Raw genomic sequence first — 18897 nt, 5'->3', positions numbered from 1 at the left:
GCCGGTGCCGCTCCGCCGCCGCCGCATCGCGCAGCGCGCCCAGCCCCGGCCTCGGCCCGACCCCGTATGTATTGGTGCGGCCCCATGTGAGGCGGGCGGTGCGGGAGCGAGCGAGGCCCCGGCGCGGCCCGCGGGCGTCCGTCCCGGTACGTGTGCGCGGCGCCGCCGGGTCCCCATGGCGCCCTGAGCGCGACGGTGGCGGCGGGTTCCCTGGGCCGCGCCCTCGGCCGTGAGCGAGCTCGATGCCGAGCACCTCGGACGCGGCGGCCGGCGGGAGCGGGGGCAGCCGGGGCTGGGGCAGCGGCGGTGGCGGCAGCACGGCGGTGGAGGCGGCGGCCGACAAGAAGCGGCTGCACCACCGGAGACGGAAGCGCTTCGCGGCCCAGCCGCAGCCGCCGCCGCCGGCCCCGCACCCGCTGCTGTTCCCGTTGCTGCAGCCGCCGCTTCTGCAGCCCCCGCTGCTGCAGCCGCCGCTGCCGCCGCAGTCCCTGCTCTTCCTGGCGGCCACCGGCGCCTCCTCCTGTTGCGGGGACGGCGGGGAGCGGAAGCGGCCGCGAGGCAAGCGGCGCTCGGGCTCCCGGCACAAGCGGCGGCGGGGCCGCGGCGGCGGCGGCGGGGGCACCCAGGAGGCGGAGAAGCGGCGCGGTAGCGGCGGGTTGAGCACGCTGGTGGAGGAGTACGACGACGTGAGCTCCCAGTCCGAGGGACTGTTGGGCGGCGGCGCGGCCGGCGGGGGCAGCGGCGGGGGCAGCCCGGCCTCCTCCTCGGGCGGTGGGACCCAGCGGCAGCGGGGCGAGGCGGAGCGAAGCGGCCGGTCCCGTCGGGAGCACCGCGGCAGCAGCGGACGCTCCAAGGAGCGGCACCGAGAGCATCGCCGGCGGGGAGAGGAAAAGACGCAGCAGGAGGGGACGGCGGCACCGGGCCGCGGGGCGTCCGAGCCCTCCTCGTCCTCCAAATCCCGCAGCCGCCACAACCACACCGGGAGCCAAGACCGGGAGGGACTCAAGAGCAGCAGCGGCGGTGGCAGCGACAGCCGTAGAAAGGGCTCCCTCCCCTCGCCCAGCAGCAGCAGGAAAGACCGGGAGAGCAAATCGCACCGGAGCCGGACTAAAGCGGCTAAAGAGCCTCCGTCGGCCTACAAGGACCCTCCGAAAGCTTACCGGGACGACAAGCTCGAGCCCAAGGCGTACCGGCGGCAGCGCTCCTCGCCCAGCCCCGGCCGGGATGACAGCCCTCCTCTGCACCGCTCCTCGCAGAGCCAGCGCAGCCGCAAGTCGCTCAGCCCGGTGGGCGCCCGCTCGCCGCTCAGCCCCTACAGCCGACGCCGGTCCCCCAGCTACAGCCGGCACAGCTCGTACGAGCGCGGCGGGGATGTGTCGCCCAGCCCCTACAGCAGCTGGCGCCGGTCGCGAAGCCCCTACAGCCCCGTTATCCGGTAAGTCCGGGCCCGGGGGCGAAGGCGGGATGGGCTGGGGGCCCGCTGTGTGGAGGAGGGGAGTAATGACTGTGGCAGGAACGCAGGAGAGGCCGGAGAGGTTTGCATCCAGCAGCAGTCCCTCTCTTGTCCTTTTGCTGCCGGAAAGCTGGGGAGAGGGAGAAGTACAGAGATCTTCCTGTCCTGTCTCTCGGGGAGAAAGGGAGACGCCAGTGCCTGTAACACTTCGTGGCTAGTTTCTCTCCGTGAGAGACCACCTGGCTGGAAAAAGGCTTTTAAATGTTAAAAGGTATGAGAACGTTTTCAAATGAGAGTGACTGAAAGAAGGTGCTCCTTTGAGGACAGGTTTTCTAAAAGACCAATTTTGATTTTTAAATCTTTGCTTACAAAGTACAGACGTCCTGGTACATTTTTATGTATTTTGTTCTTGGGTAAAATAGGATGCATATCGAATATATCTGGGTTTGGTTTAATTTCTGCTAATCTAAAGAGAAAACCAGCTGACAGGCAATTTGTGTTTACAAGTGTTTTCTTGCTCTTTTTTAGAGGTCTATAGAAGGACTTGGGGTTTCTGTTTTGCTAGAAAATTGAGTCAGTCTCATGTTTTGATAAATTGTCTTGTACTTTACATAAGACATGAAAAATATAAGCTCTTTACCTGGTAATGTTATGCACGTGTATATAATTAATGCATGCTTGCAAAGAATTTTTCTTCAGTTTTAGTGGGAACTCAGGGTGTAAAGGTCAGCATTGCATGAGATTTTGAATTTTATGTGGAGAGGAAGTGTGGGCTGTATCTTTCTCATCAGATGCAAACCATGTTGAGGAATCAAAGCTCTTCAGAATATTTTAACCTGCAGAAAAGTACACTGGAAATTTAAAAGTATTTGCTTAGTATGTGTTTATAACTGAAGATTTTTATTTCCTGTATTGGAATCTTACTATTGCCTTGTTGTTTGTAGAGCTGCTTAAATTCATGTGTGGATTTCAGTTTTACAGGTATCCAGCAATGTGTTGTTCCACTGGCAAGAGTTTTGTTTACAAGGCATTACCTGGTGGTTTGTCTGAGAGCTGTTCTCTGGTGTTTTTAATAAGCACTTTGTGTAGGTCACCATTTGGGGTGTCCTGTGGGGTATCCAGGGAACATGCTAAAGCTGTTCCATGTTTCATTGGCCTCTTGGTGGAGTCTGCTGTCCTGGGTGTGCATCAAATGCTGTTTAAAGAGCAAAGTAACAAAGCTGTGTCCTACTTTGTTCAGAGAGATAGAGCCAAAGCACTGTGGGATAAGAACAGTGATGGTCTAAAGGTGTGGTTGTATGGAATAATTTTGTAAGCAGTAGGGTGTTCCAAGAAGAAAACACTGCAATTGCTCTGAAAACATCGTGCTGTTCTTCTGTGAGATTCTGTTACAAGTGGTTAAAATACACTTTCAAAATGATTTGCTGAATAGCACAGCAGCAATATTATGTGCATAGTTTGATTTAAATGCCCTAGGAATCAGATTATTTTCTGTAGTTGCTTGTATCCTGGAATAAGAAAGCTAATAATGATGCACAGAATTATGCATTTGAGGTTTGCATTTAGGAACAGCCAGATTGACAGCCCAGTTAAGTTCAGGGTTCTGTATGCACTAATTGGGCTGTAGTAGAGTTTTGTAGGAGTGTTCTTTTTGTGTTGGTAGTGAGCCTGTGATTTGAAGCACAAAAGTTGGAATCTCCTGATTTTGGTATTCACTCTGCAGTGAGTAAGGCTTTCTTGAGCCTGCAGATCTGTTTCTAGAAGTTAGCCTTGTGACTTCTTGCCTTTCTTCCTCCCTCCAGTTGAATTGTGATTTGTGTTCAGTTTTTAACTGCTTACAGACAAATGTCAGGTGTTGAGGAGAGGAATTGGAATGGCTGAGTGAAAAGGAGAGGTTTCTATATGTAGAAACAAAGGTCTGTCCTAATGGGGCATTCATTGCAAAAACGTCACTTTCATAGAAAACAAAAGAGACCTTAAAGTGTGAAGATCAATTGTTAATAATGTTTACCTGTTGTGGAGAAATGAAAGCCAGTGGTTTTTCCTTCTATACATCTGTTGATCATCGTGTATATCGCAATGGCAGGGGGAAATAGAGAGGTAGAGGTTTATACTTTTTTTTAACCATCCAAAACTATGTCATAATCACTTTTTGCTTGACTGTGTAGTACTACAGCCAAAATGCTGAACATTTTGCTGTCCTGTTTGATAATGATACAGTGGCTTTAGACTTGATAGAATATTACAGTTTCATGGAGGCAATGCCTTCTTACAGCACCTGTGTTCTTCATCTGGATGACTTAAAGGCTTAATTCTGGGCTTGTATCCAGCTGTAATGATGTCCAGACAGCAGGGACTTTTTATGTGACTGAGTATTTCAGCCTGCAAGTCTTTTTGCTCTTTTCGTTTTGTGTCTTCTCTAATGTTATGTGAATTACCCCGTTATTTTGGTATGTAGAAAATGATTACAAAGCAGTTCTAGCATGCTTGGAAAGCCTGTGTGTTTAATGGTGATTTTTTTAATCTAAGTGTCTGAGCTGCTTAGGGAGAAACTTCTAGTAAACAGCTGAAGGGAAACAAGTGAAGTCAGCTTTGCTAGTTTGAAGCAGCAGCAGCGCATTGTTGTGAGGTTTGAATTGCAGTACTGACTTAGCTGGTTTTAGGTGATGTTGTTTGGCTGTGGGCTCTAAGGAGAAGCAAAGACACTGGATATGTGTTCCATACTTGGAGAGTACTCTTTAAATGATAGACTAATTACTTTTTCCATTGTAATACCAGGGGAAGTTTGTGTTTTGGATAAACTGATTGAGCTGAATTCACTTGTTGGACAAAACTTTACTTGCTGCTGGTGGATTTGTATTATTCTTATTTTCTTGTAGATGGGATAACACAGCAGTTCTAAAGTAGCACATGCATATTTTCAAAATGGAAATTTTTCCAAAAGTATGAGGTATTTATTTCTCTGCTGGTAAAATGACTGGATTAAATAAAAACTTCTCAACCAAACCCCATGGTTGACGAAAGAAGCAGACACAGTCTCTTGCTTTGTACAATTTCATGCTAAACTAGTTTCCAGAGAACTTTTTTTTAACTTGAGTCTGGTCATATGTTATGTGATCACACATTTAAATCAGTTAGCACTATAGATGAGTAATTGCATTTTTCCAAATTTGGATACACCTACCCATCTGCTTAGATAAAAGTAAGTGGGTGGGGCACTACTAGATAGTGCTACTATGTGCATAGATGTTGCTTATAGAAAAGATACAAGATTTATTTTTATTTTGGTACTGGAGTAATCTCAGTCTGTATTGGTTGCTAGTCTGTAGTAGTGAGGTTCTGCAGAATATGGGTCATTTATGTGCAAAATCACATGTGCAGGGAAAACAGTAAAATACATATTCAGCTAGTAAATGGAGAAGCTGTGGAGCCATACACTGATAGGAAAATGGCTTCAATTCCAGTAATTCTACTACTTTTGAATTTTAAAGATTAAGAGAGAGTTTGATCCCCCCCGCCTTGATTAGTAAAGATAGATTTAAAAAAAAAAAAAGGTGAGTTAAAGCTGTCTAATTTTGGTTAGTAAAACTGTATTTTGCAGAATTTTAAGTGGACCACTCTAGGTTTTCGCTGTTTTGAGTAGCTAATTTTTCCAGTGTGCATTGCTGCCTTTGTGTTTTGCTCATGTGCCTTTCCTTTTTCCTTGTTGCTGGTGCTTCTTTCCTTAATTGAAAAAAAAATTCATTTGAAAAATTTAACTTCAAATGTGTTCAAACACAAATTTTGAGTTGACTTGACGTTTTGCTGGTTAATTTCTTTGTAGACCAAGTTCTCATATGATAGTAGAGGAGTTTAAAGCAGGTTCAAGAAACAAATAAAAGCCTGGCTCAGAGTTTTGCAGTATGTATTAGAGACCCTTTCAAAGACTTACATTTAGTTGGAATCAGTGAGGCAGGTTATGTAGTCTTCATGTACAAAGCAGCTGAGTAGGAGGTTGGTTGCAGAGCTGCATAGAATGTAACCTTGAACTAGGGGCTAGAGAAAATAAAATTAATGAATAAGGTATCAAGTGAAAGAACACTGTTACTGTAATGGCTTAAAGAAATGAACTATATGTTTGCCTGCTAGACCAACATGGAAAAGCTGTAGTATGGGCTTAAGTGTTTTGTCAGGGTGGTTGATGTTACCAGGGGGTTGTAAATGTCTTGGAAGGTCTGTTGTGAAGCCAGTTGATTAAATTTGGGTCTCTTCTCAAATACACTTGCTGTGCAGGGAAGGATGGCAGTGCTTAGTCAGTCGTCCAGCATCACCTGTGGGTTAAAGAAAGAGCTGGGCTACAGTGCTTGTTTTAACCTCCTTTGGACTGTTAGGTTTCTTCATTTTCCCTTTGTATTCTCATAAATCCCTTTGTGTTGCACATTGTTAAAAGTGATGGACAAAGTTAGTTCCCTTGTTCAGCTCACAGACCCTTACAAAATTGTTTGCACTTAGGCAACATGTAGCTGGCCACCAGCATGATTGATTAAGCTTGCTCTTAAAGCAGTGAAGAAGAAAAGAGGTTTTCAAGTTTAGAAACATGAGAAGATAAGACATGATTGTACTGATTTGTCAATAAAATGTAACTTTTTTTTGTATTGAGGGGGTAGTGAAAGGGATGGAAAGAAACACCTAAAAATGTAGCATGGCAAGGAAAACAATGTAAGCTGAATGAATGAAATGTATTCCTGGAAATCTGATGTAGGTAACAGTTTTCTTTCCTCTGGGGTTTTAAATATCAAGACAGTAAAAGTTAGTACTCTAAGCTACTATTTGGAATTCTTTCATTTTCTGCTGGAGAATGTAAGTGATATTATATCAGTAGACTTTTTTTCTTTGTTAAATTAGTCAGTAAATTTATTAGTGATCCAGTGAAGTGCAATAAAATGTTGCCTATCAGGAAGGAGAAACATTGTAACAGTTTTGAAACCTGTAATTCAAAACGTTTTGATTTCTTAAGCAGTTTTTTCTAAAGTGACTAAGTACATTGTATGAAGCAAAGAAACAGTGCTGTTTGTTTTATGAAATGTTGGGTACTAGGCAAAACCAAAAAATTGAAAGACAGAACCATGATACCTAAACCAACCTTTGTTTTTTTCCCCTTTCATCTTTGAGGGCACTATTTTTCTTGGCCTGAAAAGTGGAGGTTTGGTTTCAGAGTGGCTTCCTTACTAGTGCCTTCTTCCTCTATGGCTTTCTTTAAATATATCTCTTCTATATGGTTTGTACAGAATATATTATTAGTGTTTTTGCTTGTTTGTTTGTTTTGCCTTTTATTTTATAGCTATAGCTAAAATGTAATTTCTTCCATGTCCCTTTGCAGCTAGTCTAGTTGTGCAAACTTATAGCCTCCAGGCACATCAGTTTTCTATTTTCTTTTTGTCATCACCCTCCATATATAAAAACACACTGACATCTGTATATGGCTCAGAAAGGATTTTGCAAGTGTCATGAAGTGTGGCAGTTGTCCTCTCTGGAGGGATCTACACTCGTGTGAAGTGAATTCAAGATGCTGAAAGAAGACTATTAATGGCTTAAGTGGCAAAGGTGCTCTAAAATGGGGCAGAACCTGTAGGTGCAATCAGGGAGAGGCATTGAAGGAAAGTTACCTTCTTAATAACTTAGGCTTCTTATTAACCTCTCCCCTTGTGTGTTAACAGCACATGCTGGTGCTTCAGTTCAAGAGAGTGAAATGTGGCCTTTAGTGAAATGTGGCCTTTAGGTTTAGTAAACTTCCTGATCTCTCCGTCCTTCAGGAAGAGAAATTTGAATTGCATTATTCAATGTATTTGCTTTTTGCATTGCAGGTCCGTGCAGTTGCAGCCATCGTTCTTTTGCTCCTTTTGACTGTGTTAAAAGCAGGCTGCTGCCTACATCTGAGTCAGTTGGTGTCAAATGTCAGATCAGGCCTTGTACATGTGTGTGTATGCATGCACACACATTCAATAGAGACCTGCTGGAAGATTGGTACTTCAGATGTCTCTCGTGGTGTTTTTGCAGGGTCTCACTAGGTAGTGTCCCATTAACTGGCAGACACTGCCTGCTGGGTGAGTGCATTTCTATGCTTCTGTGACTTCATCTCTTATGTCAAATGTTAGCTCTGAACAGAGTGAGCTGGCTGATTTTATTATGTATTAGGCAATATTTTTCCACTCTGAGTGCTGCATAAGCTTTTGAGGACAAGGTTGTAAATGTGTCCATATTTTTGGACACATTTTTATAGGTGAAAGCTTGTACATAACTTGTTTAGTCTTTTGGGACTTCTGAGCTACACAGATGAAAGAAAGTGATAGTTGAGTGTTTAGAAACACTATTAAGCTTATGAAAACAGCAGGTGTTATCATTGTAACTTGAATAACTAGCACTTTGACAAATATGCTTTTTACTTAAAATTCAGGATTTGTCAATTTGGTTGAAAATGCTTTTGCATTAATAATTAATGCTTTTGCTGTATTCTCTAGAGTCTACTTCAGTGATTCAGGTACAGCAAGGGATTCTTGGTAAGGCTTTTGGGCTGCTAAAGGTACCATATATAGGTAACATAATAGTTTTTCTGCCATAAATAATGAAAAGTTTTTTGAAAACTTGAACCAGTGCAGTGTTATAACCACTGTTATAACCAGTCAACATATTTCATAACTAGACTGCTATCATTTTGATCCACTGTTAAGAGCTGTAATAGGTACTGGGACTGAAACTTAACTATTTGTGTGCATGCACATCTGCTGTCTTCCACATGCATGCAGTTCTGACATGGAAAAGTTGTGCAGTTGTCATGTGGAGTGTGAAACCCATGATGGATGATGGCTGGGTTTGGTTGGTTTTTTTTTCAGCTGAGCTTGCATAATTAATGTCCATGGCCCAAACTCTCTTGACTGGTATTGGTAAAGTACAGACATCAATCCGCTGTCAATTCTTACTTGTTTTTGAAGTACAGAAGTGTAGGTTGTTTTTGCCCTAGGTTTTCAAAACTGCCACTTCCTCACTGAGTTATGGCAGCTGAATCAGGTGATGAGATTAGTTGTCATTGATTTGAACAGATTTTTTTTCATTTTATCCTTAGCAGTGAGCTAAGCAAACCTGGTTATTTTGGTGCTGAAGTGGAACAGAACCAGTCTTAGAATCAGGCACGGTATCTCACCAACTGTGTTGTTTTGGGCTGCTGCTTCTCTTTTCCAGTGCATGTGAAATTACGTCTGTATTTGTTGGTTCCATGATTACTTTCTTTGTTAGGTATCAATCAAAATGTACAAGAAACCCCATATCATCCTTATGAATGAAGTAAGGCTCATTTTGAGACCTTTAGGGCATGTTTTAAATTTAGTACAGGTTGCGGTGTTGTACTTGGGATGGAGGTTATGTTCTACAGGTAATTGGAGAGAGTCAGTCTGAAATAGCTGATGTATAAACATGATGTGCAAGGGAATTTTTTCCAAGACAGGTCAGTGACATCCTAGCAAACGATGCACCATTTATAGAAGTCAGTTTGGGACTAACGGGGACTCTTAGCTTGTGCTTGATGCTGGAGAAATGCAGTGATGCTGATTCCAGGGTGGGTGCAGACCTGCAGCACTAACACCTCTGTCTGAGATCTACAGTAATTCCTCCCCAAAATGAGACAGCAGTGTGAAGAGAGCTCTGATACAGCATTTGAAGTGTGTGTATTTTTTAGACCCTTTTTCTTCCTGCTACATTCTTTTAACTTTGTATAATGGAACTTTGTACGTTTTAGTCTTACTCCTGGTTGGCCAAACCTCTGAATATATTCTGTGGGATTTAGCACTTAGATCTTCAAAATAATGAGAAAAATTACTTCAGCAGCAGGATTCATAATGAAGAAAAGAGTTTTCAGTGGAATTTTTTTGCCCAATATTATGATTTTATTTGGTGTTTATTAGACATGAACATTAATATCTCTTTACTGAGTAAACCAAACATTAGATTTTGGTTGAAAATTGTTAGAAGAGAATTGTGAGTCTTTTTTCAATTAAAGTGTAAAAAACTTTTAGGATAATTATTACTTTTGCTATCTGTTATTATTACCCTGCTCTGCCAGAAAATCCTATAAAACCTGCTTCCTGGTGTATAATTGACCTGTGGTAGTTTCCAAGAGTTATCTTCGTCAGGGATTTGATTTTTTTTTTTCTTTCCTGAGTCTCTAGCCCTTTGGATCAATTTCACCTGTAGAAATCTGAAGCTTGTGCTATACTATATAGTGTGCATACACATTGTTTCAGTCACTTTTTGATTTATCTGAGTGACTTTTTATTGGGTAAGTGTTCCTGCATTATAAAAGGAAAAGAGTGTAAATTTAGAAATTAGTCAATATTGTACACAAAATAAACATTATTGTACTAGATTAAATATTTGTTTAGTTGAAGCATTGTGATGTAATTTTGTGTGTTGATAATTAAAACTGAATTAATTGTTAGTAAAACTAAATTTGGTGTGGGATGGGTAGTCCTGATCGTAGGGATTGTAGTTGGCATTCTTTTGGTTTATTTATTGGCTTACGTTTTTTTTGTTGGTTTGGTCTGGGTTTTTTGTTTCCTTTTCTTTTAGCAACCTCCATACATTGGTGTGCTATCTTTTGAACTTTGAAATTCTTGTATCTTCAGGAAGTTTTATTTTTGATATTTCTTGATACTTTTTTCTTTGTTCACCTGGTGAGGACTGGGTGTTTTTAATCCTGAGTATGCTTTTTCCTCCAAATGATAAGCAAAATAGATTTCCATCAAAATTTAATCAAGAAAATACTTGTAAATCTGATGAATATCCTTTTTATTCTTGGTAGGGTAAACTGGATGAAACCCCTACATTTAATTTACTTTATTTCATATAATTGCTATGTGGTTGCTTTGATTTTTTTTTCTTCTTTCTCTTAGTGTCTGCATTCAGATGCAGTTATAGCAACATTTGTGGGTTATGTTTGCCTGTCAATAACTGCAACAAATGTTGGGTACTTGGGCTTTTTGGGAGCTGGAGAGGTTGTTTGTTTTGGTTCTTTTTGAAGTTGTACAATTACATTTCAGAAAAGGAAAGTCATCTTTCAGTTGGCTACATTGCAGCCTTTAGTATTCAATTTTTTTATTTAGTGTTCCATTTTTTTCTCAGTTAATGAATTTTGGTATGTATGGAAGTGAAAATTCTGACATTCCTACAATTAAAACCAGTGTTGCTTAGATTTCTTTTGTCCTGTGTAATTTAAATTTCATTTTGTTGAATTCTGACTATGTATTCAGTTTAATTTTTCTCAAGTACTGTATATGCTAAAGGTGTTTGTACAAGTGCATACATTGAGATTTTCTTTAAGGAGAAAAATGTCTCTTAAGTAGTGAGGAGAGCAGAACATTTCTTGCCTTGTACAAGTGTTGTATTTTGCAGATCTGTGAGATGAGAAACTACATATAAGAATTTTAATGTCTTCTAACAGGAGAGTGTAGAATCTTGATTGGTTAACTATAGAATTTTATTTTTTTAATGCATGGTCTTTCCTATTTCATAGACTTCTGTTTATTCTATGAGCATGGTGATAATAGTTGATTTAAAAAATGTAATTTGTCAAAAAAGTAGATGTGCTGGGAAAGCAGATAGACTTCTTTTTACCTGGGTAAATCTTTACTTTTTTGCAACAGGAGATCAGCAAAATCTCGAAGCAGAAGTCCATATTCATCAAGGCACTCCAGGTCTCGTAGCAGACACAGATTGTCTAGATCCAGAAGTCGTCATTCGAGTATTTCTCCTAGCACATTGACTTTGAAGAGTAGCCTGGCTGCTGAGCTGAACAAAAACAAAAAAGCAAGAGCTGCTGAGGCAGCCAAAGCTAGTGCAAAAGCTTCCAATACTTCAACACCTACTAAGGGAAACACTGATGCTGCTGCAAGTGCACCTCAAGTGAACAATGTTAAAGACCTGAAGAAAATCAAAACCGAGCATACGCCTTCTCCTACCAGTAGTGCAAATGTGAAAAATGACAAGGCAAAAGCAAAGGTCTCACTTCCTGAAACAAAAGCAGAAAATAATTTAATTGCAGACAAAATTACCAAACAGAAGCCTGCAGCAGTAAAAGAGAATAAATTGCCTGTTGTGAAGCAGCAAGCGGTCCCTGTAAAAGAGAAAAGCAAACCAAGTACACCAAGTGTAGTAGCCAAGGAGAAGGATCGAATTGTTGCACTACCAACCTCCACACTACCACCCTTGCCTTTGCCTCCCACGCTGCCTGAAGATAAAGAAACGGATAGGTGAGTTGTCACAGAGATTTGCTTTTGGGATTGTTTGTTCCTTTTTATAATGGTTGTTGTTGTTTCCTTTGGAAAATAAATATAAAACTATATGCCAGGTCAGGCTAATGCATTATTTAATTTGTTCTTGCTCTTCAGCTGTTTGACTGGTGGCTATTAGTGAACTGGAGGAATTTGATCTTAAAAATAATTTTAGTACTTGAAAAAAGAAGAGTTTGGTCTAAGAAGGATCTTTCTGTAAAAAGTCTTGTAAAGAAATGTTTTAAAAATTACTGGTAATAATAGCTTTGGGATGAATGAAAGGATGTATTGAAGGATTCAAGATTGCAAGTTTGGTGTGAACTTACACTTACTTCTGGGGAAAAGTTGAATTCAGTAGCAATATGAAAAAATTATTTAGCTGGGGTTTGAAGAAAAGATTATCTTCCCTTTGCAAGGCAATTGTTTTATAGTTGGGTGTTATTTTAGTGTAATTTGTTTCAAACATCAGTATTATTTAGAGTATGTATAATGGAAGTGAGGTTCTTGGCTTGACATTTGTGTTAATTTTTAAGTGTAAAAATTGGTCTGTATTGAAGAAACCAATTTTTGTGTCCAAGTGTCATATGAATTTAGACTATGATAAGTCTGTTTGTACTCCTGACAGAATCTCTGCTGTGATTTGTGGGTTTTTTGGGGTTGTTTTGTTTTGTTTTGCTGAAGGTGCTTACGTGCCTTTCACATGTGTGCAAGAACTCACTTCACAAGTAAGAGTAAGACAGAAATTTTTAGCTAGAGGTGAAAATGTTTCTCTTGTGTTTGCTGGTAATTTAAGTATTAAACATTAAGGCTGCATAGAAGCCTTGGGAAATAAATGCAACCTAATATAGTATTAGATAATTATATATTATTTTTTAGTTGTAAGAAAGAAATCGTTTCTTGCCCTTCAGCATTAAACTCTAGCAAATGTAATGATGGTGTAGCACACGTACAATTACATTTACATTTGTGACAAAGCCATCCTCTCCAGGTAAATGGGAATCCTGATACTGTGAGCAAGATTTTCTCTTTTATCTAAAAACTAGTCTGTGTAGTTTAACTAAATACTGCTGGCATTGAAGTATTAATTGCAACAACATGAAATGAGATTTCATGTCGAAGCTGGATGATTGCTTCTGATATTATTATTATTGTTATATTTTAATGGATTACCTGTTTGAAGTTAGCTAGGCTGAGGAGTTAAGCTACAACTAAGCAGTGGTTCTTTCATTCTTCTTTCAAAGTGGGCTCATTCTCCTTTCAAAACCAAAAGCCTACTGCTTGCAAACAGCTGCATTAGAAAGATTAAAGAGAAGTAATTGAATGTCTTTTATGCTTTGCTTAGTTTTGCCTATAGGATGTTGTAAACTTTGGATCAGAAATTATAAGTAATGCTAAAGTTTAAGTCATCACAGGAAAAAGATCAATGTTTTTAATGGCAGAGGAGGGCATAGTTGTTTACCTTGGGCTCTGAGTTGCTGTGGGGAAATTATGTCAACAAAGAAAGTTGGAGCTTGATGCTATGCAGAACTGTCTGGTTCCTTCAGTAACAATCTCATAAACTCACAAATAAGCAATCTAAGGGAACATCAATGTTGCTACCTCGCAGGGCAGGTTAGCTGAAAGGGAAAATCGCCCTGGTCATTGATGATGTGTGGTTTAGCAGACCTGAAAAAAAAGCTGCTCTTGGCTGCCTCTATTTTCATGTGCCACTTCTAAAATCTGTGTCAGAATCTTTCATATGTTAGGCTTTCACTCACATTGAAAATTTTGGGGAAAAATTATGAGAGAAATACTAATATATAAACTTCAAAATAAGAGTTTTTTATTGCCATGACAGTTACATGCACTGCAGTAAGGTGGTTTATTCTTTATAGCATGTTAAGCATTATATTTGTGATGAGGGCAGTCTATGCTTCCTTCTTTAAAATGGGGCAGTGATAGTTTAGGGGGTGGTAAAAAGACATAAATGGGTTCAGTTGTCACAGAGAAGCATAGACATATGCAATACACTGGAATTCTGCATTTGAATATATAAGGACTACTTATTGCAAGAAAAGTAAGAAAAAAATGTATGCATTCTGTATTGTGTGAGTTGGCAATATGTTTCCATTTATAGAAGTTCCTGCTTTATCTATGAAACTAAGCAGGTAAGAAGTTGTTGAAAAACTGTCACAGAGAAGGATGAATAGTACCATTTGGCAAATGCAGCTAACTTGGTAAATGTCCCCTCAAAGCATAACTTAAGTTTTATTGACACGGTGATGGAAATTGAAAGAGTGAATACTGTGTGAGTGTCCCATAGGAGTGAAATAATTATGTAATTATAGAAAGTTTAGAGATGATCATGGCTTTAAAATTACTGGATATGCAGGAGCTGAACAAATCTAGCTAAACTAAAAGAAGTTGTGGTAAAATTGAGCCATGTACTTAAGAAAGAAAAATTCTGCAGCAGTTATGATTCCCCATTAGAATGGTAAGAACATTTCTAAGATCCCTGTGTAGTTGTTAAAAGATTCTGTATGTGTGTTTGAGGATTTTTCTCAAGACAGAAATGAACAGTATCTGTTATCTAATTATGATTGATTAAAAATCAGTCAGATATCAGTAACCCATGTCAGAAAATCATTGTCATTATTTTCATCTGGTTTTTTTTCTTCACTTGATATGCATGCTGATCACTAGAAATGTGTTGAATCTGGAATGTTTCAGCAGATGCATGCAATTACAATTTGTAAGTGAGGTGATGTGGACAGGCTTGTAATGCCCAGCAGTATTAATGTAAGCATGAAGCTCATTAGCTGTGATGACCAATTTTAGAGACAACTGGATTAGTCAGATCTTCCCTCTTATGTGGGAAGTCAGAGTACAGATTTTACCACTATACTCTTGATGTCTGGCAGCACCTGAGCTCTAAATATTTGTAATAGTGTAGGCCATAAGCTTGGAAAGAAGTTTATGTGGCAGAAGAATTCTGGCCTGGTAAGGCTTATTGTGTCATCTTACCTCAGCTTTCCCCAGGAAGGTCTGCTTTCACAGTTCTGTAGAATTGTGGTTGTTAACTGTGCATCTTCCAAAGAGCTATTTGAGTCATTTATCCAAGTCCTGCAAATTTTAAAAGCAGATTTCAAATGTTGGTGCATTGACGGTCTAGAATATATTATTTTTTGAAAAATAATTCCAATAAGTTTTGCCTTTATGCTAATATTCTACTATCTTCAACTTATTAGCAAAACGATGTTTTTTTTAATAGTTTGAGAGAAAATCTTTCAGTGAAGTCAGTGAAAGAAACAGAGAAGAAACTTCGCCATCTGCTTGCAGACTTGCCACTTCCACCTGAGCTGCCTGGAGGAGCTGAGGTACCCAAAAGTCCTGAAGAAAAGAAACCAGCAGTTCAGTTACATAGCAAGAGAAGACCAAAGTATGTTTATTAAACTTTTTTAAAAGCTTATTAAGCAAGTAGAAATAATAATAGTTTCTTTAAAATTTGTTCTTGTCAAAAGAGTTCTGCTTTTTGACATTTTTAATATTAATGTGGCTTGACTCAAACTGCATGGTTTATTGCTACTTAATAGTAATAAGACAATTAACCAATAATGTCTCAATTAGTGTTGAGGGTGTCTTCAAAGTTAAAACTATGTATAGACACACTGGCTGTATTCTTAAAAATATTTCTTGCTTTGTAGAATATGTGGACCACGACATGGTGAAACGAAAGAAAAAGAAATAGACTGGGGAAAGCGCTGTGTGGATAAATTTGATATCATCGGTATTATTGGTGAAGGCACTTATGGGCAAGTTTACAAAGCCAAAGATAAGGATACAGGTAAGTTCAAAAAAGATAAATGTAGTTTTACAATTTTAAGTGAATAGGATGGTTTTAGTTTTTGTTTTGTATTGAGTAAAATTTGTGGCATTCTGTCCTTATGTTTTGAAGATTTTTAGTTGTTGGTGTGTTCAGTTTTAAGTTTAGCATTTATCTAAATCAGAAATTATTGTTTGCTGCATTGGAAAATCATTTCTCTGGAAAGCTGTGGCTGAAATGTAGCTGAATAGTCCTAAATTCTGATTCTTAGTTTTTGAGTTTTGATGGTCTGTATAAAGTTGAACTAGTAAAGAGGAGAGGCTAAAGACAGGTTGGCAAACTGTAATGAAGTTTGTAAAGGGATGTAACAGTGAAAGAAGCTGTGCATAAAATTGGGTCATGGTTGTTTGTACTCCAGTAGTCACTAGTTCATAGTAGGAAGAGAATCTGCTTCTGTGCAAACACAGCCATGAAGAGTTGCACATGGGTTATTCTTGCAATATAACTGACTTTACAATAGTGACATTCTTTTTTAATTTTGTAATAAATATTGCTGAGATGAGTGAGCACTCACCACTAGGATACGTAATATTGTCACTACTTCTAAACAGATTGTCCAAATTTCTTATATATGCAGTATGCTGTGTGGTTGTTTTGTGATTAGTTAGTAGTTCTTTCCATGATTGCTTACCCTTCTGGCTTATTTGTGCATGCTTTGAATGCTGGACCATTTTCTACTTCAGCGGTAACTGGATCCCATTGGAGCACATGCCAGCCTCAGTTCCTTCTTTCTGATTGCCAGAAGAATAAGCAGTGTGATTATAATTCCTTCTTTATTCTTTATCTGTCCTTGTCTCAGTTCAGCTTTAGTTCTAACTGAGCTGTCACAGATTTTTGCCTCTACCTCGAGAACCTTTGCAAATCATTGTTAGGATCTCCTGAGATACTCTTCCTTGCATATTTACATTTAGTCCTGTCATAACCATATTGCCTTTTTGGCAAACTTCAGGTTATTTGTGAGTCTCAGTCATCTCTTAACTTCCCCTCCCATAGAAGTTGTTGCTTTCTGCATTGAAGATGTCTGTACAGATACAGCAAGAAAATCTTTTAGCTTTGGATTCAAATCCTGTGTGGAAAGTGGCATTATGGCTTGTGAGATACCTTAGAAGAAGCTGTGTAATAGGCTTTCAGAGAAGTGGGTGTGGTGTCATGTTGGAATATGATCTGTTGTGAGTGTATCGTGTAAGTTAGTGTAGGGTAAGTACTTTTTAGAGCTAACACAGATACCTGGGCTGCCAGTAAACTTCCCAGACACAGCAATAAACTTTCAAGAACAAAACGACTGAACTGGCATGTATGGTCTGTAGACATCCTCCATCATGAGTAGATCACGCTCCTGCCATTTTGTAGACTCCAGTTTGGTCCAGCCCACCCTGCAGTAAAATAGTTAGGGAAAATCTCCTCACTGTAATGGCAGTGCCACTTATGCTTGTAGAAAGTATATTGATGAATTTGAGTACTCTTTAGTCATCATATCTTGAGCTGTGTAGTATTTCTGGCTAGATACATGCATTCTGACCAGTGGTAATGTAGTATTAAATCCAGAGCAGTCACAGGCCTCTGTCTCTGAAGCTGCTGCTGATAATCACTCTTGACTGGCAGACATGGTGTGGAATATTGGGATGTGTGAGTGAGTTGTGCAGGAGGAAGGAGGATAGCCCTTACAGTGTGTGTGTAGCTGAAAATTCTCATTTGTAGTTTTGCTTCTGTATGTGATCCTGATTTCTGTTCAGCATAGTGCTTGATGCAAGCATCAGGGTTTTGAACAACAAACATACAAATCAATACTGAATCCCATGGTTTGGTTGCTAATCTTAATGGCTTTTATTTAAATTTTCTCTTAGGGGAAATGGTAGCACTGAAGAAAGTACGACTGGATAATGAAAAGGAAGGGTTTCCAATTACAGCTATTCGAGAGATTAAGATTCTTCGACAGCTTAATCATCAAAGCATTATCAACATGAAGGAAATAGTGACAGATAAAGAAGATGCTTTAGACTTCAAGAAAGACAAAGGTATGTATGCTAGCAGGGCTTGCTCTTTCTGGACCTGTTCTTAATGTGATAGTCTGCTGTGCTTGATTGGAAGTTACGATTCGTTAAAAATATGTTTGCAAATTGTCATACTTGACGAGGGATTTGAATTTTGATTTAAATACTATAAGAAGTTGTTTATTTATCTCAGCTATGCATTTTGCTTATAGAAAAATTTTCTGCCAATATTTTGTGGGATAAAAAATGTATTGCTTGATTGTGGTTTTGCTGTGGAGGAACAGATGTTTGAGTCCTTGACACCCATGGATTAGGGAGGCCAGCAATAATAGGAAGCTCTTAATTGTGACCTTTTCTTAACTTTTTATTTTTTAGTACTTTCTCGCACCATTTAGAGTATAGTAGGTTGAATGTTGAAGAGGCGTTTTTAATTTTAGGTCTCGGTTTTATATTAATTGTTCTTCAGTTACTTTCTTGATGATTAGGCACATGTGTTTTGTGGGCTTGAAGAGGAGTTAATTAAAAGTATGAAAAGCAAGACTTGTACAGTGGTAGTGTTTTTCCCCAAAGAGAAGGCATGAGACTTATACTCTTGGTTTCTTCAGTTTTAAGTCTGTCTTGTTTGAATTGTTTCAGCCTCCTTAGTCTAGAGATTCAAGCAAACAGAGTGAAAATCATGCGGTGTTATTGCTTGGTACCTCTGATATCAGAGTGGTATTTTACCTCTGGAGGCATTTCATTTTAGGTCTAAGTGTTACAAACTTATCATTTTGGACCTATTTTAGTGTCCTGTGAGCAATTTGTTACATAGTTTGGCTTAGAGTGTTTGGAATGTGGTACCTGTCCTTCTTCCCTGCTCTCCCTCCCTGAGTCTCTATACAGTATGCCCAGCAGCAGTGCAGATAGAAAATGCAGTGTGTGCTGCATGGCCAGCTGAAACAATACCAGGTTATATGATCATTCAGAAGGTGGATATGAAGCAGGAATTCATTTGGGTTTTTTTCCTAGCATCTTTGGAGAGTGTAATACCTTGAAGCATGTACAGCACTGACATGCTTAAAAGTGGGAAGTATCTAGCAAGAGTTTCTCGAGAGTTGTGCAGGTTCAGTGGTCAGGCCCCACTCAAAATCCTGACAGTCTGCAACATCCAGTTTAGTCTTTGTATGTGAATCTTGCACTAAGTTTTAATTAGGTGTAACCTACTTGGCTAATGAGACCACACTGAGTATTGACTAAGTACATAATGACTCATTAATGAATTTTCTTTCTTTCTGTTTAGTGTTGTGTTTAGAA

At 39.8% G+C, this 18897-nt stretch overlaps 1 protein-coding gene across 2 annotated transcripts in view; it reads left to right on the top strand.

The window, feature by feature from the left end:
• Positions 1-242: 242 nt before the first annotated feature.
• Positions 243-18897, top strand: part of CDK13 (cyclin dependent kinase 13) — a 44912-nt gene continuing 26257 nt past the window's right edge. For both annotated transcript variants that reach the window (XM_058021297.1, XM_058021289.1), the window contains exons 1-5: positions 243-1435; positions 11125-11730; positions 15002-15169; positions 15435-15574; positions 17458-17628. In XM_058021297.1, the coding sequence (XP_057877280.1) occupies positions 243-1435; positions 11125-11730; positions 15002-15169; positions 15435-15574; positions 17458-17628 (2278 nt within the window). The remainder of the gene's footprint in view (positions 1436-11124; positions 11731-15001; positions 15170-15434; positions 15575-17457; positions 17629-18897) is intronic.

The sequence above is a fragment of the Melospiza georgiana genome, chromosome 1 (assembly GCF_028018845.1).
Source record: "Melospiza georgiana isolate bMelGeo1 chromosome 1, bMelGeo1.pri, whole genome shotgun sequence".
Taxonomy (NCBI): Eukaryota; Metazoa; Chordata; class Aves; order Passeriformes; family Passerellidae; genus Melospiza; species Melospiza georgiana.
The sequence above is the reverse complement of the archived record's forward strand: the minus strand, read 5'-3'. Positions and strand labels throughout refer to the sequence as shown.